This window comes from Sceloporus occidentalis, unplaced genomic scaffold, assembly GCF_023333645.1.
Source record: "Sceloporus occidentalis isolate IW3139 unplaced genomic scaffold, rSceOcc1.0.p SCAF_2, whole genome shotgun sequence".
Taxonomy (NCBI): Eukaryota; Metazoa; Chordata; class Lepidosauria; order Squamata; family Phrynosomatidae; genus Sceloporus; species Sceloporus occidentalis.
Genome location: NW_028316982.1, coordinates 103,128,424 through 103,155,824, shown reverse-complemented (window position 1 = coordinate 103,155,824; position 27,401 = coordinate 103,128,424). Strand labels below are relative to the sequence as shown.

Sequence of the window (27,401 nt, the reverse complement as noted above, 5' to 3'; positions counted from 1 at the left end):
AATTAAACCAGGAAACATCCTAGAACCAATGTGGTATAGAGATTAGAACATAGATGGCATCTGTGCAGCTGTCCAGATGCAACTAGCCAGCATAAACCATTTATGCGAAATTTTGGTTGTGCAGTTCAGCAGCATCTGGAGCTGTACAATCCCTGCACCTGGACTAGAGTGTCAGAATAGGTTTTAGGATGCTTGTGTTCAGTTTTGTAGTCAACCTTGGAGATGATTAGTTCAAGCCAGTCCCCTTCTGTCAGCCTGGTTACCTTTATCATCACAATTGTGATGATAAAGTGATGCAGGGGGAACTATGGAGCTATTTTGGAAAATGGGGGATATGAACATACAAAATGAATAACCTGGCAGATCACTATCCCAGAAGAAGTCTATAAATATCAGTTTTATGTACCATCCTGGCAAAGTTAGACACGTTTTATGTCATACTGACTTCTGTGGACACTTAAATTCTCCTGAGGTGAGCCAGAAGTAGGACTACATGGTGTAGCCTCACAGCCAGTGGCATGCTTGCCTCATGTCCTCTCTCATTGGCATGTACATGGGAGGGGTCACTCTCAAAATTTACAGAGTGAACCCCAATATCTGTAGGGTGGACATCTTCTCCACAGGTGCCTAATAATGAGCACCAGCAGAAGACTAATATAACAAACACACCATTGGAAATGGAACTATGCAAAACAGCCCCAATACATATGTCTGCCTATACTGTATGTTGAATACCTGAACAGGGCTTCAAGCATGTGCTTTAACAATCACCTGCTGAAACAGATTTTAACATGCCTGACATCTTTGCTTTCATTTTACCTAATCTTTGACCAGTTGTGCTTTGCGTTGCATAGGCACAATTTTAGTCACTTGCAGCTTCAGCTTTCAAGTATATTCCACTCCCTAGATTCTTGTTGCTTTCATCCAAATGCCCTGGCACATCACATCAGGTCTCCAGTATGACAGATGAGAGATCTTTGCTAAGATGTGGATGTTCCTGAGGGGGCACGACTCAAGTTCTGATGCATGCTGAGTATGGCAGTTATGTATGCGACTCATAACGAAAGCTGTCTGGACTAAGAATATGAGAGCAACAAAATTACATGTTCACAGTGAATGATTCACAGCTTTTTCATTAATGTCTCCAATTTTCAAAGTATTTGAGAAAATTCCAAATTGATTCAGGGATTCTTGGTGCTGTAGTTGAAAAAGTATCTAAGCGCTCAGCTGACTGCTTCTCACTGAACTGCTCACTTGGCTCAAGAGTGCTTCTTTGAATCAGCAGTACTGGAGAGCTGTCAACATTTCTCATGCAGCTCTTATTCATCTACTGCAACTTTGCAGGCACAGACTGGCCATTTTGACACCCTTGGATAATTTAGGGGCATTATACCTGGATTAAGTACATTATTTTTCCAGAGTATCTCTAAACTTCATTCAAAAGAGCAAACAACATATTATTTTAAGTGTGTCTTTGCACTTCAGGGTTTGAGTTTAGTGGTGGTGTGTTGTTGTTCTTTTTAATGAAAATAGCACCAGCTAGGGTAGGACTGGGAAAGTTCCTTCCAGAAAGTATATAGTTACACTTATATTTCCAAAACTCAAGAAAGTAAATAGCTTCTGTGACCATTATAATTTTGAAAGGCTATTTGTTACTCTTCCAAGTTATCAAAAGCATCATTAATAGTTACTTCAAGTTACTTTTTGTTTTTCAGAAAGAGAATGCAACCAATTGTAGAGCTGTAGTACAACACATGTTCTCCCCTTTTTCATTTTCTGGTTGCCTGGATACCTCCAACAGAGTTCAAAGCCACCTCATGAAATACCATGAGCCAACACTTGAACCAGATAATCTTTGTCCTCCATTTTGTGAGGCCACACACTGTATAACTATAAAAAACCAACCAGAATATTACAGATGCACATCAAAAGGAGAAACGTTATCCCTCATTATATTATACATTTAATCATAGTTATTTGGTGAAGAATCTAATTAGAAATAACTATTTACTTCTGAGCCCTGAGGTGGGGATGAGAACACACGCAATAACTACCTTCTTCCTTGCTGTGGGCCTGAAGGGAAAAAAATTCCAAACCTAGTATTTGTACTGTGGGAGAGGTTTCCTTATGAGTACTTGAGATGAGAGATTTTCTTCAAGGGAGGAAAGAGTAAAGTCCTTTTCTGGTACCATTACTTATCAGGCTCACCTAGAGCTAGTATTAGTTGCAGTTTTAAAAGCAGGCATGTTATAATCAAAGATGTGTTGAACATCTTGTCCTCTGTGGCCTTCATTTTGTGTTAGGAAGAAATGTAATTCCTTTTCTCTGCTCCATCCCAGAATAAATTTGTGGAACTTCATATTTGCCCTTCAAGATCAGCTTTGAGCCTGCGGGTATCTAGGGCTGGCCTTACTATTAGAGATGTGTGGTCACCTCAGGAGACTGTTGTTGAGGGGTAGGGAAGGGGCAATGCTGAATGCGACCCACCCACTACTGCTGGCAGAAGCTGCCATCTCATCCCTAAAGCTGACGTAATATTTCGCTGCCAATGTAGTCAAGTTGTGCATGGTATGCAGAAGAGGCAGAGGGAGATTCCATCTTCTCCCTCACCTCCGCCAATGAAAGCTCTTGGGCTACTCTGCAGTTGCCCTGGGGATATGACTTAGGAGTGGGGATGGATCCCATGCAGAAACTTGATTTAAAGTGAACCCCCCCTCCAAAGTGGATTGTTTTTCACACAGTGTTCAGGGTTAACTTGAACAGAAATTAGAAATAACACGCAAAAGCGAGTAGTTTTTCAGACAACATTTGTATCAGTGAGAAATAACATGACATTAATCCGAATGCAAAGTCAACAAAACCCATCCCTTTTTACTTTCGGGAACTTCTGACCCATCTGAAAAACAACCCACAAAAGCAGATTTTAAAATCCCGTTTCTGCATGGGATTTAACCAATTTGCCTCAATGTGATAAAGTCCTTAGAAAAGTTACTTTGGAATACAACTCTCAGAATCCACCCCCTGAATGATGTTTCAAAACTCTGAAAACACATTCTTTCAAAGTCTGATTTGTACAGTCTGCCCTTCTTATACACAGATTTTTTTATATACGGATTCAAGCATCCACGGTTTGAAAATGTTCCCAAAAAGTATAAATTTCAAATATCAAAGCTTGATTTTCCATTTTTTATAAGGGACACCATTTTGCTATGTCATTATATTTAATGGCACTTGAGCATATACAGATTTTGTTATAGACGGGGATCTTGGAACCAAACCCCAGGGTTCACTGTATAACATTTTGTGTACCATCATCCAAAAGAGCCGGCATACAGGTTTGAGTGTTGGGCTACGGGTGATAGGAGTTCAAAGCTTCACTTGGCCATGGAAATCCACTGGGTGTTCTTGGTCAAGTCATACTCTCTCAGCCTCAGGAAAGCAAACGGTTCAGATGATAAAATTTCCTCTGAACAAACCTTGCTAAGAAAACTCTTCGATAGTGTTGCTTTAAGGTTGCCATTAGATGGAAACATATTGAAGGCACACAACAACAACCATCATGCATCTTAAGGCACTGCTGACAGTCAAAAAGCCTTTTAGACATTGCTAGTGTAGGAATCATTTGTTATGTAGATCTGGGATGGCCAGCTGCTTTTTATCTTATTTGAGTCCTGGCAACAGTGATATAGTAGTACATTCTCAAGTTTAGGTACTCATTATAACTATGACCATTTCCCATATCCAAGCCCTTGAAGAGAGTTAAAAAATGCAGGCAACTGTTTTGATCCATATCAACAAAACAGTGCTAGAATGTCTCATCTCCAACATGGGCAGGTCTTTTGTAAAGCTAATAGGTCTAAATTGCCAATTCAGGACCAAAACAGCTCAAATATACAGTGGGCCCTTGGTATCCACTGTGATTTGTTTCTGGGACACACACACACTCATGGATACCAAAATCCATGGATGCTCAAGTCCCATTATATACAATGGCATCGCTTATATAAAATGGTAAAACCAAGGTTTGCTTTTGGGAATTTATTTTTTTTTCAAGCCGTGGATGGTTGAATCCATGGATGTAGAAACCATAGATCTAGAGGGCTGACTGTAAGAGAGAGATCACAACAATATAAAGTGGGTGGGAAAATCCAGCCTTCCCACCTTCCACTACTATAAGGTCCTGCAGGTGGAATGATGGAGCCTGGAAGAGTGAGTGGCAGTTGACATTTTTGTCCCAGCTAACCAAAATATAATAGCCCTTTGTCACAGTGTGTCTCACATCCATTACACTACTGCCTGTCAGTTTTAATCACAGTATAGTAAAAAAAAAAAAAATTGTTCACGGTGATAGCCATGAGGAAGGAAAGGATTTTCAAAATAAAATAGATGAGGTGTGCTTTTGTTTTCATTACTTGTTGACTGCATACGCTGTATAAACATGTAAATAAGTAAATATATAGAACTGCATGACTTGTTTGAGCACCTGCACTCCTCAGATGTGGAACAGACACCCCTAAGAACAGCCATAGTTTAGTAACAGGATGTTCTTGATTAGGGAGGGGAAGGGAGAGAGCATAGTAGTAATGCTTTGCATGCAAAAAGTCCAGCAGCTAGTGTCCAGTAACACTAATTAAAAGGATCTCAGCCTGCAGGGCTGGGAATGACCTGTTCCTGATGCCCCTGACAGCTGCTACAATCAGAGTCAACAGCACTTGGACTAGAAAGATGAATCAGTATAAGATAGTTCATGGCACCAACTTTGTTGTGGCACCCGTAAGCAGGCAGCTCAAAATCTCTTAACACTCTCAGCTCCAAGACCATTGTTTGTGGAGATTACATTTGACTTCCAAAAATGAAATAATAATAATTGCACGCACGCACACACACACACACGTATTAGATTGTAATATAATATATTATAATATTATATATTGTACATTATAGTTTGCATTATTATCTTATATATTATACTAAATTTGTAATAGTAGTAGTTGTTGAGCTCAAGGCACTATATGGCTCCAGTCATCTTCTTTCCACTCTTTTCCTCACAATAACCCCTGAGGTAGGTCAGGCTGTGAGAAAGTGAGTGGCTCAAGACTGCCCGAGTTTCACGGCTCAGCAGTGAGTAATACTTGCCTCTTCCAAGCCCCCATCCTAGTCCCACATGTAACCACAACCCCCATAGTTAGCTACCCATCCCAATAAGGTTATGTCTTGATATTAAAAGAAGCTATTTGTCTAGTAGAACATCCCTGTTTTCTTCTTTTAATTCCATACCAGCAACAGACTTGCTATTGATGAGGTTATGGTCCTATTTGTACTCTTTGTTAACAGCATGCAAGACAATACTTCAGAAGCTTCCACTTCAATAACTCAACTGCTGAGAGAGAGCTATCTTGCTGAAAACAGCCATCAAGGGAATAGTGAAAGGAGTAGATCAGAACCATCTCCACATTCTTTCCATTGTGGTGATACTTCTGGGACTTCAGATGAGGTGCCTGGACAAGATGAACTTCCTGATCTCTCTGCTTTTTTGAGCCAAGAAGAGTTGGATCAAAGTGTGAATCTGGCTAGGCAAGCCATCTCTCAAGATCCCCTTGAGAGCAAGCCAGACGAACAGATTCATGTGTTTTATCCCTCTGAGTTGAAAAACTCTGGAAATACAGTTTCTAATAAACCACAATTCCAGCCTGCATCTTCACCAACTTTGGACAGCGGTCTAAAGAAACAGCCACTTGGTTCAGAAGCTGAATCCAAAAAGGAATTTCTCAACAAGGCTGCTGATTTTATTGAGGAGCTATCTTCACTTTTCAAAGCGCACAATTCCAAAAGAATCAGACCTAGGACATGCAAAAACTACAAAAGCAAACTTGAATCTAAAAATAAGGCTGCCCAAGAAAGCAGTTGTGTTTTTTCAAATCTATCTGAAAGTCGAGAAAGGCCTCGTGTTCCAGTACCTCAAGATTTAGATAAAACTGAGCACACACTCGAACACCCAGATAACCTTCAGCAGACAGACTTGGAAGCTGTAAATGCATTAGAAATTTCAGGTTTAACTACAGATTCATCAGCTGCATCTTTTGATTCTGAGGAGCCTGTAGGCCAGCCACCACATTTTACTCAAAAACTGAAGAGCAGGGAGGTCCCTGAAGGAACCAAAGTGCAATTGGACTGTATTGTGGTAGGAATTCCAACACCTGAAATCAGGTAACCATATCCCTCTTTTATTTCTGTAATTGTACCTGTACATAAAGGTAGATTAGTATAGTCAAAATAATCTCAAATGTGTACTCAGATTTTACCCTGGAAGCCAGGAGCTTCTCATTTATAAACTTGCTCCTTTCTGTGATCTTGGAAAAATGGATCGCTTGTGACAAACATAAGATGAGTATTTGGTCCAGCTGTGGAATGTCTTGGGCAAGAGATAAATGGGCTGATCCCCTGTGTGTGCATGCGCACATGCATGTGCATGCCTTCAAGTCACCTGTTAACTTACAGCAACCCTATGAATTTCATAGGGTTCCTTAGGTAAGGAAAATATTCAGAAATTGTTTCCTTCCTCTGAAATATAGCCTGTGACATCTCGTATGGATTGGTGGTCTCCCATCTAAGCACTAACTAAAGATGGCCCTACTTAGCTTCCATGATCAGACAGGATCTGGGTCCTTTAGGGTACTTAGGCCTCCCTTCTATGCATTCACCTGGCCTCTCTGTCTAGTCCTGATCTACAAGAGGATAAGATTAGATTAAAGGCAATGGTGTGTTTGAATGAAGGCTGCCCAGACTGGAACAGCAAGTGTTTTTGTGTGTAACGGGTGATTACAGCATCATCGGCCACAACCTCTAGCTTATTTGTTCCCTCTGAATTTTCCCGTAATCCCCTTGGTAGCCAGGAGAGGGTAAATGTGGATGTGTCCTACCAACAATATGTTGTGGGAAGCTTTCCTTTTGGAATGCCAAAATGGTCTTGAATGGGCAATTAAAATACAGTAGCTTAAGAAAAGTCTTTTTCTTGGCTGATATGAAAACTGTTCAGATTGGTTTGTTGATATGGATCAACACAATTGCTTGTATTTCTGGATCCTTCTTGAGGATGTGGCTGTGGGAGCTGTCATGGCCTGCGTTTACCACTGTACCACTGATTGTGGGTGCTTTCAGACAAGGCATTTCTTGTCCGATTACCCTGCCATGTTCACAAAATTTTTACACAGGATCCAAACATTATAGCCTTTCATTGGTGACCAACCCTCTTTTTATTTTCCCACCTCTTCTTCATTCTTGTTTGTTGCCAAAGAAATCTGTTGAGAAAGAAAAGACGGAATAGCTATATGATGCTTTTTGATTGGGAGTTGCCTACATCTAGAAACATTCTTTAGTAAAAAGACCTGGAAGACTAGGATTTAAATTCATCTCAACCATAAGAAGTATTAACAAATTCATTGGACTCTTTGGTTTTACCTGCTATTCCCAATTCCAAATATGATTTGAAGTGGCTCATCTCTTAGCATTGTTGTCAGTGTGATAGCAATGGTAAAATGCTTCCGTGCATTTAGAAGTGCTGTGTGTTACTTATCAGTTATAGATAAACCAGTTCCTAGGCTTCTCTTTTGGTAACGCTCTAGCTTCAGATCAGATATGGAATCTAGGGTAGGGCCATTCAGTTAGCAACAGGCTCCAGTTCTCAGTGCTGCTCATCATAGCATACTGGATAAGCATGCAGGAATCAGCAACATCTGGGAAAGCAGAAATACCCATCTCCCAACATGAAGTGGCGGGTGTTCAAGTGTACAGGACAGCAGTAGTTTTCTGCCCAGTTGTCTCTTAGCATTTTCATCCCTTAATAATAAATAAATAATAAAAGCTTTATTTTTATACCGCCCTTCTATCAATCAGGGCGGTGTACAGCATAACAACAACACAGAATACAATACAATAATAAAAAATACATTAAAAATCACATTAAAATACCTATCCAGCCAGTTCACTATTGCCGTCATGGGGGGGAGACTAACTAGGACTTATTTCGGGGAATGCTTGCTTGAACAGGAAGGTTTTTAGTTCCTTCCTGAACTGTGCCAGGGAGGTGGCCAAGCGGAGCTCTATGGGCAGCGTGTTCCAGAGGGTCAGGGCCGAGATGGTGAATGTCCTCCTCGCAGTGGAGGATAGTCTTGCCCCTGGGACCCTCAGTAGCTGCTGCCCAGATGTTCTGAGTGTGCGGGGCGGATTATATGGGGAGAGGCGGTCCTCAAGGTATCCTGGGCCCAAGCCATGTAGGGCTTTATAGGTTATAACCAACACCTTGTATTGCGCCCGGAAACGAATGGGCAGCCAATGCAGATCTTTAAGTACAGGTGTTATATGACTGGCCCTGGATGTACCAGTGACCAGTCTGGCTGCCATGTTCTGTACCAATTGTAGCTTCCGGGTTTGGTACAAGGGTTGCCCCATGTAGAGCGCATTGCAGAAATCCAGTCGAGAGGTTACCAGAGCATGTACCATCGTTTCAAGGTCCCTCTGGCCCAGGTAGGGACGCAGTTGGCGGATCAGCCGAAGCTGATAATAGGTGCTCCTGACCGTCGCATCCACCTGAGATGTGAGGTGGAGCGACGAGTCAAGGAGCACCCCCAAACTGCGTACCGAGTCCTTTATGGGAAGCGTGATCCCGTTCAGGACAGGTGGAACCACCGCCATCCCTGGGCCAGGTGAACCTATCACGAGCACCTCCGTTTTCTCTGGATTCAGACTGAGTCGGTTTTCCCTCATCCAGCCCATTACTGACTCCAGGCACGCCACGAGAGGAGAGACGCCATCCCCAGTCACTGCGTCAGTCGGAGACATAGAGAAGACTATTTGGGTGTCATCAGCGTACTGATAACCCCGCGCCCCATGTCTCCGGATGATCTCTCCCAGCGGTTTCATGTAAATGTTAAATAGCATGGGAGACAGAATGGCTCCTTGAGGGACCCCAGATGTAAGGGCCCTCTTATCGGAGCACACGTCTCCCAGCTGCACCATCTGGAACCTCCCAGAGAGGTAGGATCGGAACCACTGGAGCGCAGTGCCCCCGATTCCCACCTCTGCCAGGCGCTCCAGAAGGATACCATGGTCTATGGTATCGAAAGCCGCTGAGATGTCCAAGAGCACCAACAGGGACACGCTTCCCCTGTCGATGCCCAGACGGAGATCATCGACCAAGGTGACCATGGCCGTCTCAACCCCGTAGCCCGCCCGAAAGCCAGTTTGAAATGGGTCTAGATAATCCGTTTCATCCAAGATCGATTGAAGCTGGATTGCAACCGCCTTCTCGATCACCTTCCCCAAAAATGGCAGTAGCGAGACTGGCCGATAATTATTATGCATCAGGGGGTCGAGGGAGGGCTTTTTTAACAGCGGTTTTATAGTGGCCAATTTCAAGCTGGATGGAAATTGCCCGTCCCTCAGAGATGTATTTATAATCCGGTGTAACATTGAAGTTACTACCGGTCCCCCCTGAGCCGCTAGCCATGAGGGACAGGGATCGAGGGAGCAGGTTGTCTTCCGAACGCTTCCAAGGATCTTGTCCACATCATCGGTACTGATCGACTCAAACTGATCCAGTTTAATGGAGTCCACGGAGGCTCTGAATACCTCTACCCTAGGTTCTGCCCTAATGCCGGCGTCAAGACCTTCGCTTATCCGAGAGATTTTATCCGCGAAGAAGTTGTTAAATTGGTCACAGCAGGCCTTTGAAGGTTCAAGGATCTGGTTCGGGGCAGGAGGGAGCTGAGTTAGCTCCCTGACTACCCTGAACAACTCTGCTGGACGCGACTCCGCGGACGCGACACGAGCACCATAGAACGAATTCTTAGCTGCTCGTATCGCTTCTCCGTAGTCCTCCAAAAGGCGGTCTAGGAGAGCCTTGTCGGATAAGCGTAGGTGTTTCCGCCAGCGGTGCTCTAGCCGTCGCAGGACCCGCTTCCTCGCCTGGAGATCTTCCGTGTACCAGGGCTTACGTTTGGAAGCAGGCCTGAGAGGGCGCTTGGGAGCGATGCTGTGTATAGCCCTAGAAAGACTGGTATTCCAGATACCAGTCAGGGCATCAACAGAGTCGCCGTCATTTCCAACCATGTGCCCCTCTAAGGCTTCCTGGAACCTTTTGGGTTCCATCAGCCTTCGAGGGTGGACCATCCTAATAGGTCCGCCACCCCCGGGGGGGATCTGGGTGGAAGCCTTGATTTTTGCCTCCACGAGGAAATGATCCGTCCATGACAGGGGGGAAATATTAATTATTTCCGCCCACGGATTTTCCACATCCGTGCAAAAAACCAAATCCAGTGTATTACCCGCAAAATGCGTAGGACCCGAGATCAGCTGGGACAGGCCCATGGCCGCCATGGTATCCATGAATTCCCGAGCCGCACCGGATGGAATATAGTTGGCAGCGAAGGGGATGTTGAAGTCACCCAGGACTAGCAGCCTGGGTGTTTCCAACATCAGCTCCGCTACCAACTGTGTCAGCTCGTTAAGGGAGTCCGTTAGCGCACGGGGTGGCCGATACACCAACAGAATCCCTAGAATGTCCCTAGCCTTCAGGGTCAGGTAGATACACTCGATAAAGGAAGTTTGACGGATGTGGTTCCTGGTGAGAGACAAGGTGTTCTTATGAACCAAGGCAACCCCCCCCCCCGCCCACCTAACCTGGGCTGGTCCTTCACCGAAAACCCGGCAGGGAGGGCCTGCGCCCACACAGCATCTCCCTCAGGCCCAAGCCAGGTCTCGGTAATGCAAGCCAGGTCGCATTTACTATCCTCCAACAGCTCATGGATGATATGGGTCTTGTTGTTAACTGACCTGGCATTGCACAGGAGCAGCGACAGGGTTTGTGGCACAGTTGGAATGACCCTCAGGTCCCTTTGGTTAGGAGGGGGACCTGAAGGAGGGATAGATATAACGCATCGATCTCGCCTTCCTCTGTAACGCAAGTCCACCCTCCTACCGCCATACCTCCCCTTGCCCCACACTACCTCAATAGGAGCTCCGCTCATGCAGATGCTACCCTCTCCCTCCCCAGCCAAAGCATTCCCCACATCCATATCCTCCCCCTCCCCTTACCCAGCAACTAAAGGAGCAAAGGTATGACACAACCGACATCCTCTGCTCCAAAGCTGGCATGGACACAGCCTCCCTCCAGTCCCTTGCGCCGCTACAAAAATGCGCAGCTGCGAAGCTGCGGAGTCCCCAAATGCAGTCCGTGGGCGGCCTCCCCGGGCCGGTGCGCAGCTGCGCACCTCCGACAACCCGAGGAGAACCGCCCGGCAGCAAACGCAGGTCCCAGCAAGGTCCGGTGGCAGGGGAGGCGTGACGGAGGAGGAGACCAGGCAGCCTGGCTTTAAGCGTGCCGCTGCCTCGACACGCCCCTCTCTCCGCCTTCCCCCCAGGTGTCTGAGAGACTCACATTTTATTCCTATAGGAAAAAGTGCAGCATTGGCATTGGAGGAAATGGATAGCCTGGCCTTCAAAAGCAGAGGATTGCATGGGGATAGGATGTTTACAGAGAACATTTCATTTCCCCCCATAATTCCTAAAATAAATTTATATCCCCAACCCACCCTAGCAATTTGCTTGTAATTTATTTAAAATTGTCTTTCCTAAAACAGTATTTTTTTTAAAAAAAAAATCTAAATTAAGTCAACTCCTCCCAAGGTATCTTAATGATTAATATGATAACATGATTGGGTTGAAACCAGGCTTAGTTATACTTAGAGTGAGCCTAATAAAATGAATGGGACCAACATTAGTAATAACTAGTTTAGATCACATTGATTTCAGTGAATCTGCCCTGAGTAATCTGGATTTAACTCACTAATAGCTCAATCTTAAAAAGAGTCTAGTATGTCTCATAGAAGAATATGTGAATTGTTCCCACTTAAAAATCTAGTGTTTGATATCATGCCAAAGCATATGAAAGCTCCCCTTACGGTTTTGGATCAGTGACAGCAATTTCACACACACGAGTCACTACCCATGATGTCACAGTCAGTATCTGACGGTGTGTATGTATGATAGCCTTTAGGGCTGAAGAGCAGGGTATAAATACCACAAATAAATAAATAAAAATAAACTTGATTTGAATGATTACATCTGCATAGTCTTGTAAATTTAAGGCAGGCAAAAACTTATTAAATCTAGTGCATATTTGTGTGATCTTTGTATCCTATTGTAAAAGCAAATTCAGCTGGATTTAATAAAAAATAAATATATTTTAGAATGAGTTCCTTGACAGTTTCAGAGCCCAGCATCACATGTTGTGGATACTGTGACAGTGATATCTGAAAACACACAAAAATGCATGATGCGTAGAAGTATCAGTGATCATTACTTAAAATAATGAGTGATTGTTTCAACATGTTTAGACCAGCTTGCTCCAGCCTTCTGCTTTCCAGATGCTTTGAATGACAGCTTTCATCACTACCGTGCTAACTGGGGATGGTGGGAGTTGCTATTCAACAGATCTGAAAGGCAGAAAGTTGGTAAATGCCAGCTTAGAGAGTCTCTGAATCACAGCATGTAAAAGAAAATTTCCCCCGTGAATTTCAGAACCCAGATCAATAAACAGAGTGATTACAGTACTTTTTACCATTGCAGTTGATATGTACAAAATACAATTTAGGTACCAAGATAAGAGCCTAAATCATGTGAAGTCAAAGGCTTTCACGGCCAGCATCTATAGTTTTTTGTGGGTTTTTCAGGCTATGTGGCAGTATTCTGGAAGAGTTTATTCTTGATGTTTCTCCTGCATCTGTGGCTGGCATCTTCTGAGAATGGTGGCATGGAGCTGTGTGGGGTATATATATTGTGTGACCCTACACACCTCCATGCCACCAAAACACGGCCACATAGCCTGAAAAACCCCATAAAAAAAGCCTAACGCATGTTTGGCACTGGAAGTACAGCAGTATTGCAATGGAAATTCCTTCATTTATCTCCCCCTCCCTGATTTGCAGCTATCAAAGCTTCCCCCAAACTTTCTCTGGAAGATTTTGCAGCCCAGTGGGATACATTTTCAAGATGCACAAGGGATTATCTCCTCCTACTTCTGATGGATTATACTGTGCTATCAGTTGGTGCAGTGCTGGGTCCTGTCCACAATTTCTAAATAAAAAATACAACAAACTAAGATCCAAAACACAAAACAGTAGCTACTTAAAATATGCAGGCTTTTTTTTTCCTTCTCTGCAAGCCATGACCAAAGATGTATGAATATATCAGCATTCAAATGTGACTCTCAGAAGCTAAGAGACAGAGAACGAGAAAGAGCAGAGATTTTGTACGTAAACTTGTATTCTAAACCTAGGTGTAACTGAATATCTGGGGAAATTATCTGTTTTATCTGCCACAAAATTAACATAGGATTATCAGCATATAAATATTCCTGTCAGACTTTAAGAAATGTCACTCTTTCACTTCAAGGCATTATACAAAAATGTTCTTCTGAGGTAGATCATTCCTAAAATCTACTAGAAAACCATCCTATGAATGGAACCTGTTCATCTTAGGATGCTGTCTCAGTTTACTGAAACTAGCCCTGGGGTAGTTACATGATTGATGTTCCACTGAAGCAATTTTCCACACAAGAATTATTTGCAGACAGCTTCTCATGAATGCAGTATATGACGTCAGAGCTGGCCCATTGGGATGCAGCATGAATGTGAAACCTAGTAAGGCCAGTCTTAGGAACTTATGCATTTCCTCCATTGGTCATAAGTGACCCATATTTGTCATCTCTACTGAGAGGTGCCTGCATTTTTTCCACTCGACTTAGCTCACCTCTCTTAGATTAATGTTACCGTGGCTGGGTATGCACAGCTATTCTATAAGTATCAAGGGAATTTGAAGCCCTATAAACAGGTTCTGTGTCATTCATTTTCTATGAGAACACTCTCTAATACATGTATGTTAATGAGAAAAACACATTCTGATCTTACTTGGTTTGAGAAGCCAAATATTCCATGCTTAGACAAGTTTGATTTTACAGTCCTTGGGAAAACACACCCCAGAATCCATAAAACAGATTGGGAACACCCCAGAATCCATTAAAAAGGTCTTCTAAGACTGGAGGCAGATTTCCAACCCCTTTCCACACATAGAAAGGATCCCTCCTCCCTTCCTCATGGTAGCTGGTATTTCCCATGTCAGTAGGCAATAAATCTGCTCAGGGTCTGGTTTCCAACTTTGAGGGAGCTATCATTGATGCTGAATTTATTTGGGGAATGATGGAGTTTAGTACATTGGATAGCTCTAATAGAGTTCAGCTTAAAATCTGGAGTGGATTCAGTACTTCACAACCACCAGCTGCCACTGCCCTTCCTGCACAGAAACATGAATACTTCTTTTGGCTCTGACACTGACAGAAGTTAAAGATGGTGAGTTAAGAAAATCTAAAGGTATGCAGCATCCATAGGTATACAGACCTCTCTCGGCCTCCCAAGATGGGGGAAGGATCTAGACCAGTTTAGGAAGCTGGTTGAAATATTTGCTTCCCATTCCTGGCAAGATAAAGGATGGAAGGATAGATTTTTATTGTCCTACCACACGATAGTCCTATCCGTGCTCCATCTGTGCTGCAGGAATAGAAAAACCTTTGTCTGAATTCTTGGAGAGTCCAAGCCAGTGAGAAGATGCTATCATGGCTGGGGATGATAGATGTTGCAGCCCAACACAGCTGTAATGCATTCATTTGGGGAAGGCTGGAGTAGCCAGTGCTGGACCATATGGATCAATGCTTCATTTCAGCAGATCTGAGCATAGAGCCATGTTTGCTGGGGATTATAGTGTCTGAAAAGAACATTTTCAAGTTCTGTTATTCAGTCTAAGGAGATTATGGCACATATTTTTCTCCTGAGCTGGGCGTGGACATAAACTGCTTAAAAACTCTTTCGTGCCCAGTTCAGAGGCATTGCGTACCCAATCCGGACTTTTCCCGTTCTTTGTGGAGTCCAAGTCGGGTATACAATGCCTCCAAGATGGGCATGGAGGCATGTGAAAACATCAATTTTTAAGCGGTTTATGTTCATACCCAGCTCGGGTATGGGCATAAACCACCCAGCTTGAGAGAAAAACGTGTGACATAATCTCCTAAATCAGCTTCACGTGTTCCTAGACTACACTGTGTCTTTCTCCCAGCGGTGCAATGGATTCTCAGAAGTGACCTAGCAAAAGTGCTTGCAAATCCTGAGGGTCATCTTCCACTTGGGGAATGTATGGGTTGCTCTAATTTGCTTGGGGTGAGTAGGCGGTGGGGATTTTCTGTTCATACAAGTATTAGCAATGAAGCACACTTTAATTTCTCAGGGCCAGTTCCAATTTCATTTGCTGATTCTACATGAAAGGTTTGATATGATTCATGTTGAGTCTCCTTCACCTGCAATTCTGAAATCCGACATATTTCAAAATTCAAAACAGTTCATATGGGTAGCTGAGATGGTGACAATTTCTGATAGTTCAGTGTACACAGACTTTGTTTCATGTACAAAACTATTTAAAATATTGTGTATAAAATTACCTTCAAGCTATGTGTATAAGGTGTATAGGGAACATAAGTGAATTTCATGTTTAGACTTGGGTTCCATCTCCAGAATATCTCATTATGTATATCCAAATACAGTCAGACCTCCATATCTGTGGGGCATCCGTTCTGGACCCCCATGTGGATACCAAAATCCATGCATGCTCAAGTCTCATTTTTCTTAATGGCAGTGTGACATGTGTGCACCCGCTAGCATGGCTGTGTGCATGCAACGCCATTAAGTAAAACGAGGGCTTACCATCTGTGGATGGCAAATCTGCCAATAAGGAAAGTGGATTGTATTCCAAAACAAAAAAAAAAATACATTGAAATCCATAACACTTCTGGTCCCAAGATTTTCAGATAAAAGAGACTCAACCTGTATTTCCAAAATCTGTATTTCCAAATGCATCTGAGGAAGCAGGCTCAAGGCTACGAAAGCTCATGCTACCGACATCTATCTTTCAGTTACTCTCAAAGGTGCCGCAAGATCCCTTCTCATACTGATTTTACAGACTAACCCAGCTATGTCTCTGAATTCTTTCAAAACTAAGTTTGTTTCCTGTAAATCAAATTATGCAAATAGACCCCCTCTTGTGATATCGCATATAAGTATTTCTGGCAGTCATTCAGACATTCATTCAGGAATACAAAGCCTTGTATCAAAAATAGCCAAAGTGAGATCAGAATTAACAGGTTAACAATTTGTCCAGAAAAATCATATGCCTGCTTAGTCAAGAAATAAATTACTCTGTATTCAATGGCATAATTCCCTGCTAAGTGTATCAAAAGATGCAGTCCTGTACCCACTTATTCAGAAGTAACTTTCAGTGAATACAATCAAGCTGGCCTTCTGAACAGAGAGGATTTCCTTTATAATTGTTCGTGTTAACCAAGGGTGGCAATTCTGCCCCCACAGCAGGCCATAGTATGTCATTTTCAGCTACATAATGAACCATATATTCCAGCTTGGAAATCAGTTCCATCTGCAGTGTCCAGGTTCAGTAGCCAGTTTCAAAGAATTTGGGTGGCTGTGGGTTTATCCCAAATGGAATCCACCCATCTTGGATGCTTTTAGTATGAGCTTGTGTGCATTATGAGATGAAAGAGCGGTTTATTCTAGGTTTTTTTGTTTTTAAAGTGATGTATTCAGGAGCCAGGGATGCAGCGGGGGGGGGGGTCCATGGGGTCCGAACCCTCCCTTCCATTAGATACAATGAATGGCGTGCGCTGCTATGCCGCCATGCCCAAGCCCCATTATAATGGTGCAACTTACTCTGGACCCCCCTTCCCTTCCCAAAATCCTGGCTACATCCCTGCAGGAGTTTAGAAAGCTTCAGTGGCTACAAAAAGCCACAGGAGGCTGCTTGCATCCCACAGGCCATAAAGTTATATCATGAATCTCAGGATATGGAGCCCTGGTGGCACAGTAGTTAAATGCCTGTACTGCAGCCATTCACAAACACAAGGTTGTGAGTTCAATCCCAGAGACTTTAAGGTCCACTCTGCCCATCTTTCCATTGGCCACTAAAATGAGTATCTAGCTTGTTGGGGGCAATTGGCTTACACATTGTAAACCATGTAGGTAGGGTTGCCATAACTGTCTATCTCCAAACTGGGACAAATGTAAAACAAAATGTAGGACAAAATTTAGCCATAACTATAGGACATATTTTGTAAATGGAGGACAAGAACAACTAAAAAACAATAAATTAATAAATTCAAAAAGCATTAATATAAACGCATGCTTCTTAGACATGCTCAAAATGGAGGACATTTTGACATTCTTCCTGGATAGAGGTTTGGGATGTAGCTTTGTGTGGTGGACTAGGACTCTGGAGACCAAGGTTCATTTCCCTGCCTATTGAGTGACCTCAAGCTCAAGCAAGTCACACTCTCTCAGCCTCCTCAGCAGAAACCCCTGGCAAACCTCCTCTATACAAACCTTGTCAAGCAAACCCCAGGATAGGTTTGCTTTAGGGTCTCCATATGGTGTAAAACAAGTTGAAGGTAAACAATAACAAAGAATAACTGAGTACTGTACCTTTAAGTGCAATGGAGGGTTCAGCATGGTGTAGTGGCCTAGGACAATGGAAGACCAGGGTTCAAATCCCAGCTTGGCTATGGAAACCCACGGGGTGACTTTGGGCAGCAAGTCACACTCTCTCAGCCTCTCAGGGGAAGCTAAAGGCAACCCCCCCCCCCCGAAGAAACTTGCCAAGGAAACTGCTTGGGTCACCATAAGTTGGAAAAGAGCTGAAGGCACACAACAACAACAACAACAACAGAGGAGGGAGAAGGGGGGAGAAGAAAAATGAAGGAGAAGGAGAAAGAAGAAAAGGAGGAGAAAGCAGAAGAATAGGAAAAAAGATAAAAATAAGGGGAGGAGGAGGGGAAGAAGAGGAGGAGTAAGAAGAAGAGGAGGAGGAGGAGGAAGAAGGGGAGGAGGAGGAGAAAGAAGAGGAGAAGGAAGAGGAAGAAAAAGAGGAGGAGGAGAAGAAGAAAGAGGAAGAGGGGAAGAAAAAGCAGAAGAGGAGGAGGTGAAGGAGGCCCCCAACCCCCCTCCCCCCGCCACCGGAGAGAAGCCTATAGGCTCAAACTGGATTGTTTCTGCATTGTGTTTTGGACCAAATTTTATTATTATATTATATACTTTAGTAACTAGTAATTGTTGCCAAATTGATAAAAACATATTTTAAAAGTTTGTTAAAAATTAATAAATAGCATTAACTAAATGTTTATTAACTTTTTTCTCATGTGTTTTTGCATTTACAGAAACAGTAGACCTGAATACAAATTACAATATCATTAGAAAAGCATAAGAAACTGATACACATACTTTACCCTAGTGCCCTGGTGGCACAGTGGTTAAATGCCTGTACTGCAGCCACTCGTTCACAAACCACAAGGTTGTGAGTTTGATACCAGCCAAGGCCTCTGGGTCAACTCAGCCTGGCATCCTTGCAAGGTTACTAAAATGAGTACCCAGCTTGTTGGGGGCTATTAGTTACACATTGTAAACCACTTTGGAAGTGCTTAAGTGCACTGATAAATGGTTTAGAAATATACTTGCTACCCTATATGCATCTGTTTGTATATTTAGGACACTTTACCTTTCCTCCAGCAACCTCAAGGTAGCAAAGATCAAAATCCCAATATTTGATTCTCACAATAACCCTGCAAGGTAGCTTTGTCTGAGATATAAGCTTAGGTGAACCATTAAGCCTCATGGCTGAATGTGGACTGGCCCTGAGTTTCTATGGTTGTAATATAACACTCTAAACATTACACCATGACAGTTTTATCTTCTGTTATACAGTTTTTTCTAATAATCAAGTAGGACTCAAATGCTCCATTAATATTGGCAACTGAAAACAAAAGATGCCTCATCCTTTTGTCTCAAATGCCTGTGGGCCATTTCTGGCTGGGTTGATTATGCAGCTGTTTTTACAGCAGTTGTTGCAGACTGGTTCATCTGTGAAGTGGTTCTTATGGTGACAAACAATACTTTTGTTTTTCAGGTGGTACTGTGAAGGAAAGGAGCTTGAAAACTCACCAGATATTCAGATCACCCAGTCAGGAGACCTGCATTCATTGATCATCGTTGACGCTTTTGAAGAAGACACAGGGCGTTACTCCTGCTTTGCTTCTAATATCTATGGGACAGACTCCACTTCTGCGGAGATTTATGTAGAAGGTAAGGGTGGAAGCCTCTTTGGAACAGACACTGTTAGATACTTAACAAGCTAAAAATGGTACTGTGAGCTGAGTTTATATAGCTTTGCCCATTGGAAGGTCTGTGGTGGTATAATGGATGCAGCGAAGAAATTACACTTCTCTGTCACTATTGCTTCTGCACAGTGTTGTCCAGCAGAGCTGTTGTGAGTGGTCAAGGGCCTTTTATATTCTGGCCCCCAAGAAGAAAACAAAGACCACTCGAGAGCTTGCTGTGAAGAATTTGCAAGACACTTTGCAGACAAAATTTGCTCTGACTTGTATGATGTAGTTGACGCAGGTCCAGTGGATGTAATTATGGCACCTGCTTGTCCTGTTTTATTGGATAAGTTTTGATCTGTGCAGCCTGATGATGTGGACAGGATCCTTGGAGAAGTGAGGACCACCACTTGCATTCTGGATCCTTGCCCTTCCTGGCTCCTGAAAGCTGCTAGAAGGGGACTGGCCGAGTGGGTAAAGGGAGTGGTGAATGCTTCACTGCAGCAAGGCAGATTTCTATCCTACCTAAAGAAGGCTGTGGTGAGGCCATTACTGAAAATGACCTCCGTGGATCCCACCATCTTGGATAATTATCGGCCAGTCACTAATATTCCATTCTTCGGCAAGGTTCTGGAGCAAGTGGTAACTTCCCAGCCCCAGGGGTTTCTGGATGAAATGGATTATCTAGATCTATTTCAATCTGGCTTCAGACCTGGCTATGGGATGGAGATAGCTTTGGTCACCTTGGTCGATGACCTCCGCAGGGAACTGGACAGGGAGAGTGTGTCCCTGTTGGTTCTCTTGGATCTCTCGGCAGCTTTTGATACCATTGACCATGGTATCCTTCTGAGCCGTCTCTCTGGCATGGGATTTAGGGGCACTGATATGTGGTTCCAGTCTTTCTTGGAAGGGCGGAATCAGAAGGTGGTGTTGGGGGACTCCTATTCGACTCCTTGGCCCTGTCCCCCATGTTATGTAACATCTACATGAAACCATTGGGAGAGGTCATCCAGAGTTTTGGGGTGGGGTGTCACCAGTATGCAGATGACACCCAACTCTGTCTCCCTTTTCCATCTGATTCCAAGGAAGCTGTCTCTGTATTGAACCAGTGTCTGTAGTCAGTAATGGACTGGATAAGGAAAAACAAATTGAAACTTAATCCAGACAAGATAGAGGTGCTCCTCATCAGTAGTAAGGCAGCTCAGGGAATAGGGATGTTGCCTGTGCTGGATGGGGTTACACTCCCCATGAAATCTCACAGCTTGGCTTGCACCTTGGGTGTGCTCCCGGACTCCACTCTGAGCCTGGATGCCCAGGTTTCAGCAGTGGCCAGGAGTGCATTTGTACAGTTAAAACTTGTGTGCCAGCTGCACTCATTCATTGAGACATCAGATTTGGCTACAGTGACACATGCTTTGGTTACATTCCTTTTGGACTACTGTAACACACTCTACGTAGGACTTTCCTTTGGAAACTGTTTGGAAACTTCAGCATGTGCAAACCCTGCAGCCAGAATGCTGACTGGGGTCAATTATAGAGACCACATAACTCCCTTGCTGAAACAGCTTCACTGACTACCGGTTTGTTTCCGGGCACAATTCATAGTGCTGGTTATGACTTATAAAGCCCTATGCAGCTGAGGTCCAGATTATTTGAAAGATTGTGGCCTGTTACAGACTTCCCAAATAAAGCTGCTTCGGGTCTCATTGGAGGTATGCTGTTTAAATGATGCATGCATCCTAAGAATCCGGAAGCTGCACCAAAGCTGCACTCCAGTGCTTAGGAATGGAGTGTGGCTTTGGCACAACCTCCGGACTCTTACGCGGGATACAAACCGCCATATAGTACGTGTTCTATACGTACTAGGGTTAGGAAGGGGCGGTGCTTCCGCACCCCCCTAACCCTAGTACGTATAGAATACGTACAAGATGGCGGCGCCCTTTCCACATGGGCGCCCTTTCCATCTTTACGTACTGGACGCATAGCGTCCAGACGTGTCGCGGCGCTAATGACGTCACGAATGCGCCCTTGGCGCTTCGCGACGTCATCAGTGCGCCGCGGAAAGAAGCTCCGAAATGGAGCTTCTTTTTTGCTCCACGCGGGAGCCGCGCAGTTTGGCTGCTGCAGCTCCCACGCGGAGCAAATGGCGCTGGCGGGAGACCGCCGCAAAGCAGCAGTCTGTATCCCGCCTTAGGACCCATGCATCATTTAAATAGCATACCTCCAAGGAGACCTGAAGCAGCTTTATTTTGGCAGTCTGTAACAGGCCTGTATCTCCCTATACAACCCTGCTAGAGCCTTCTGATCTTTCAGGGAAGGCTTTCTCTTCATCCTGCCACCATTACAGGCTCGCCTGTGAGCAAGAGCCTTCTCAGTAGCTGCTCCTGCCCTCTGGAATGCCCTTCCATGGGAAGCAAGGCTGCCCCCTCCTTGCTTTCCTTTTGTTGGCAAGCAAAAATGACTTTATTACGGCAGGCTTTTGATGTATAATCATTGGGTGGCTTGGGTGGTTGTTATATAGGGTGGGTATCATGGCTTTAGTGTGGTTTTAATATCTGCAATTTTATATTGGTTTTAGATGATAATTTTGATTGTTTTGTTGTGATATGTTTTTAATTTTTTTATTTTTGAGTCACCAAGGGTCCCTTCAGGGAGAAAGGTGGAATAGAAATCAAATTTGAAAGGGATATGTTACGGCACAGAGCTTGAAAGTTACTTTTTAAGAATAATGAAGATAATAGCATGATGAAGCCATCCATAATTGACCACAGGTAGAGTGATGCTGACTGTTTACTCAGGCATGAGTAAAAGGCTGAAATTCATTCCTACATTACTACAATGAATATCTAGTACCTTTTGGATAATGACTGCAATATTATGACAACACACTTTTTCCTGACTGTGCATACTGGAGCAGTTTTCCTTTACATATCTATTTATCAGCATGGATATTTACATAATAATTTAAGAAGAAGAAAAATCAACATCATTCTACCTCTGGTCAATTATGGATTGCTTCATCATGCTATTATCTTCATTATTCTTAACAAGTAACTTTGGGTTTAACAATGTTTAATATTCTTAAAAGCCATTCTTTGAAATAATTAATTGGTCCCATTCCAATCCATCAGCGAGAGTTTGTGTCTTTCTTTTAACTTTTTAAAGATTTCCCTTAGGAGTTAAATTAACTACTAGACCATAAACTTGTTGTCAATTTCAATCTAGTGAGTTTCACCACTCTATTGACTTGTGGGAGAGATGGTGAAGCCGTGTCTGGGAAAACAGTGAATGACTTTTCCCACTGTAAGAAGGTTCACCTTTCCTTACGTTTGTAATACTTGTATGGTTACTGAGGAACAATCAGACTATTTCTTCAGAGGTTACCCCTCTTTTTGCCCTCTAACCAGCAGGAGGGGAAACTGAGAAGAAGCAGAACATCTTACTCAATCAATCCTAGAGTTGTTTGTCCTGCAGCAGCTGGCTAGATGATTCTGGGTGCATCTGCTGCCTTGCAAATAAAATTATTGGAAAATGTGATACAACAAAAGTGGTATCTTGATAGGATTGATTAAATGACTTATACTTCACCTTTTGATCAATCATCATCAAGGTACCTTAGATTATAATAACATGCATGCTCACACAAGCACATTTTAATTTATTTGTTAGTTATATTTACGTCCTACTGTTTCTTCAGGAGTTCAATGAGATATACAGCCTCCACCTTTCTTTTCTTATCTTCACAATAATCTAGTCAGGTAGGTAGGGCTGAGAGAGAGCAGTAGGCTAGCTTATGGGGAACAATACTAGTTAAGTCACACACACAATTCTGTCCTTCAAAAACTGTTCTATGTACCTATGTACAGAGAGAGAGAGAGAGAGAAGCTGTCTGTCTCACTTTGTCTAATGGTAAAGCTGGCCCTAGATGCACATTTATTACACATCAAAAATGGCATTATTGAAAATATCCTCTTGGTGTTTACCCAGATAATTAAATCAACATATGTCTAGACTCTTCTTTATGAATAGTGCTAGGCATTCTGCTTCTGTTACAGAAAACAGAAGTATACATTGCCTGAATGAAGCTGAGTAGAAAGCAGTGGAGTCAACAGTTCACCTGTGGCCCGCAACTACGGTAGCCTCTACATTCCAGTACAGTGCTACTCAGTGGTGATCTGTGGACTGATGCTGGCCTGTGAGCTATTAGTTGACAGCCTGCAGCAAATTTCCCAGAAAAAAGAAAGAAAGAAAGAAAGAAAGAAAGAAAGAAAGAACACAAATGGTGCCAGGCCCTGGCATATGGGGTGGGGTCAAATAGCTTAAGAAGCAGTGCTCTACTTGGCTCTTGTATTTGTATTTGCATTTGTATTTGCTTGTGGGGGAAATAGAACTTTCATAGTAATATTATAGAATAATAAAGTTGGAAAGCCATACCTGCCAGTGCAGGAATCCAGACTAAAGCATCCCTGACAGGCAGCCATCTAACTGCTGCTTTCAAATCTTCAAAAAAGGAAAATTCACAGTCTTCCAAGGGAATCTATCCCATAGTCAAACTGCTAGAACTATCAGGAAGTTTTTTCTAATGTTTGATCAGAATCTTATTGAATCTAAATGATGATATGCACAAGGTTCCTGTAAAAGATGCACTGCCTGAAGGAAAGAGTTCAGGATCTACCCCAACTACAAAATAGTTATAATCAAAGATTTATCCTGTGAAGAAATAGTTATCCAGAAAGAATGGCAATGTAAGGGTCAACATTGTTCTGAGATTTTTAAATATATATATATGTGTGTGTGTGTGTGTGTGTATTTTACAGGAGCCTCATCTTCTGAATCTGAAACTGACACCAGCAAAGAAGAAATGGATCAGTGAGTGTTGTATAGATGAGTGTCTGTATGAAACGCTGGACCTGCATGATCAAGTGCACTATTCATTTAAATTTCTTTTTAAAAATTGCTTTTCAAAACAATAGCCGTGCAAAAGGTGAGTTTAATCAGGAGGCCAACAGCATGAGGTTTGATTTTCTAAATTAAAGTCACACCACTGTCGGCTGCTATTTGCTATTTGTTCCATTAGAGAAAATTTACATATAGCTATGTGGATTCTGAAATTGAATAAAAAGCAATTTGTTTGGTTTGATTTTAGCTGAAGAAATGGTACAGAATGAAAGGGATGAATATCTCTGCAGCACTGTGGTCCTGTTTCAGTTCATACCTCACCATGGCTCCTTTTTTTAGAAGCAACTGCAGAGTGTATGTGAATTCAGAAGCAGTTCTCCAGTGTCTTTCCAATTTGGCACTGAATTCTTCTCATAATGCTTTTTTCCTGCCCAGAAGATTAACTGTGTGTTTGTGAGAGAAAGAGGTGTGGGGTAAGATATCAAGAAGTCAGAAATAAATCTCTTTCAGTACTGGTGACGTGGGATATCCTCCATGTGAAAGCTTGTGCTATAATAAACATGATGGTTCTTAAGGTACCATAAGACACTTATTTCTGAAGTAAGGGGATGTGCGTTAGAGAAGACATAAACTAACATGAAGTGTTCATATAGAAAAAGGAAAAATTTGTAAAGTAGTGCATGCAGTCTACAGTTATTTGCACTTGCATTATCATACAAACACATATTAACACAAGCACATTAATTGAAGCATCTTTTTAATCAACACAAAGGTTTTTAAAATTAATCCAAATCAGTTACTGGTTGAACTTTGTAGCCTTAACAAAATGAAACAAAGTTTGTGTACTTTGAACCATGAGAAACAAAGGTGTCACTATCTCATCTACCCATGAAAAAGCTTTCAATTTTGGAGTATTTCAGAGTTCAGAGTTCAGAACTCAACATGTATCACTAGAATTAAAAGCAACTGAAAAACATATCTATCAGAAAGCAAGACATAATATTAACAGTATAGCTCAGCACATTATTGAAAGCCATTTCCTTAAAAACAGTCATCTCCCAAATAAAGAAGTCTTCAAATGGGTGACAGAAGGATACAATGGTGGGACACCAGTCTAGTATTTCTGAGAAATGAGTTCCACAATAGCATTTGGATCTCCTTGCAAGAGTTGCTTGGAAGAAGAGAGAGCTGATGTCTTGCAGACCCCATGATCTGAGCATCAGCTACTCCACTCTTCCTCTCTTGGTTTTGTTAACCATCTTTCTAGGTGGAGAGTCTTGGAGTGCATGAAAGCTTGAATACTTTTTGGTTGGCCTAATAAAGATGTTACTCTATTAAAATTTTTGATTTTGACTGACATATCAGAAGGCATATTACTTCTTTGGTCAATTTACTTTCTCTAATGCTTTCCAGATATCAAAACCACACAAAGATCTCTTCAGTTGTGCCACCACCTCCTGTTAATACTACTATTACCCATCAAGAATCGCCCAAACCACAACCATCAATGATACATCCTGTGTCGATACCTGTCCTCCACGTAAGAGAGATGGATATACTACTTCATTCAAGGAGAAACGCAATGAGCTTGTATTTTCTGGACTTTATTTACATCCTAAGAATTGGCCTTCAGTTGTGACTGCCACAGTTTTAATTTTATTGCTGTTTGGGAGGAAGTTGAAATAACAAGATTAAAATAAAGAAACAAAATAGCCTTTTTTGAGAAATAGAATAAGAATATGGTTATTTTAGTGTCAAAAATTTAGAAAGTGGGGGAGCTCTGGAATTCTGTTGGTGTAATGGTCCAGTATTTTAATAGTTATACTACTTATTGTCTTTTGTCCCTCTGACTACCAGCAGTTTAGCAATACCAAAATGCCCTTTCCCTTTTCTAGGTTTGGCTGCCGACATCCAAAACAACAACCCAAAATCATAGGGGTGGAGTGGGGGAACAGGAGTAGATTTGTATGTAAAAGAATTAATGTGAGAGCTCAGTTCCTGGGCTGCATTACTCAGTATGTACTCACCCTTGTTGCTCAGTTTTGTCCACTTTTCTGAGCCACTGTTGTATACTTGTCAGTGAATCTTCTGGTCATAGCAGAAAATAAGGTAGATCCCATAAGTCTTACATCTGTGCAACCCTAACCTAAGCTTCATCTATTCACAATTTAGGATAAATTAAATTAAATAAATTAAGAGGGGCTATTTAAAAAAAATAAAAGCTTATCATCACTGTTTCATCACTAATCTCCACCTGTACTCATCAAGTCAGGAGGGAATAAAGTTAGGCAGAATCTAAGACAGTAGTGGTCAATTTGTAGTCCTCTAGATGCTGGACTATGAAACCCATCAGCTGTAGGCAACAAAATCAATGACGGAGTCTGTTGGGAACTGAAGTCCAAAAACATCTGGAGTGTCACAAGTTGCCCAACAGTGAGCTAGAAATTGGAAACATTTAATTTAATACTGCTGGGGAAAATGCTGAGTAGGTCTAACCTGTAGGCAAATGTTATAGGAGGACCTTGGAGGTACAGATGAGCATTGCTAGATGATATAGTGCTGTATGGTGTGCTTATGTAAAACCTCCATTTTAATTCACTTCCAGATAATTTTGGGAAAACAATACCTCTGCAGCATTAAAGGGCTGTAGTGTGTAAGCTGCCTTAGTTTCTGTGTCCTAGACTGCATCTACACTGCAGAATTAATGCATTTTGATATTGCTTTAACTGCCATGGCTCAGTGTTATGGAATTCTGGGATTTGTCATTTTGTGAAACATATAGCTTTCTCTGTCAGAGAGCACTGGTGCTACAACAAACTACAGATCCCAGGATAGTATAAGATGGAACCATAGTAGTTAAAGCAGTGTCAACCTGCATTAATTATGCAGTGTAGATGCCGTCCTAGTGGTGCAAGAAAGTTTTTCTGGCTGATCTCCCTATAGTGCTTTGCTTTGGCTAGAACTAGTTGGCTTAATATTTCTAAGGCCACCACTTCAAGATTTGCTGCCAACCTATGGAAAATGATGAATTTTTATGGGCTTAAAATATCCAAAAAGTGTGAAATGTCTCCCATAAGTAGCTCAGGTTTTTTTTTATGCATTCTTGGACAATTGCTGCAATCTCTTTGAATTACTGAATATTTGTGCTCATAGAATATAACTTGAAAGCTCATACATGAGGGTGGAGGTAGAGATCTCTCTATGGAGTTTATCAAACAAGGGAAATTGGAAATATAATCCAATG

At 42.5% G+C, this 27,401-nt stretch overlaps 1 protein-coding gene across 6 annotated transcripts in view; it reads left to right on the top strand.

Moving 5' to 3' along the window:
* The window catches only part of MYPN (myopalladin), a 112,391-nt gene that overhangs the window by 34,784 nt on the left and 50,206 nt on the right, over positions 1 to 27,401 (top strand). For all 6 annotated transcript variants that reach the window (XM_089510504.1, XM_089510505.1, XM_089510506.1 and 3 more), the window contains 4 exons: positions 5,335 to 6,207; positions 19,066 to 19,241; positions 24,076 to 24,127; positions 25,571 to 25,697. In XM_089510504.1, the coding sequence (XP_089366630.1) occupies positions 5,335 to 6,207; positions 19,066 to 19,241; positions 24,076 to 24,127; positions 25,571 to 25,697 (1,228 nt within the window). The remainder of the gene's footprint in view (positions 1 to 5,334; positions 6,208 to 19,065; positions 19,242 to 24,075; positions 24,128 to 25,570; positions 25,698 to 27,401) is intronic.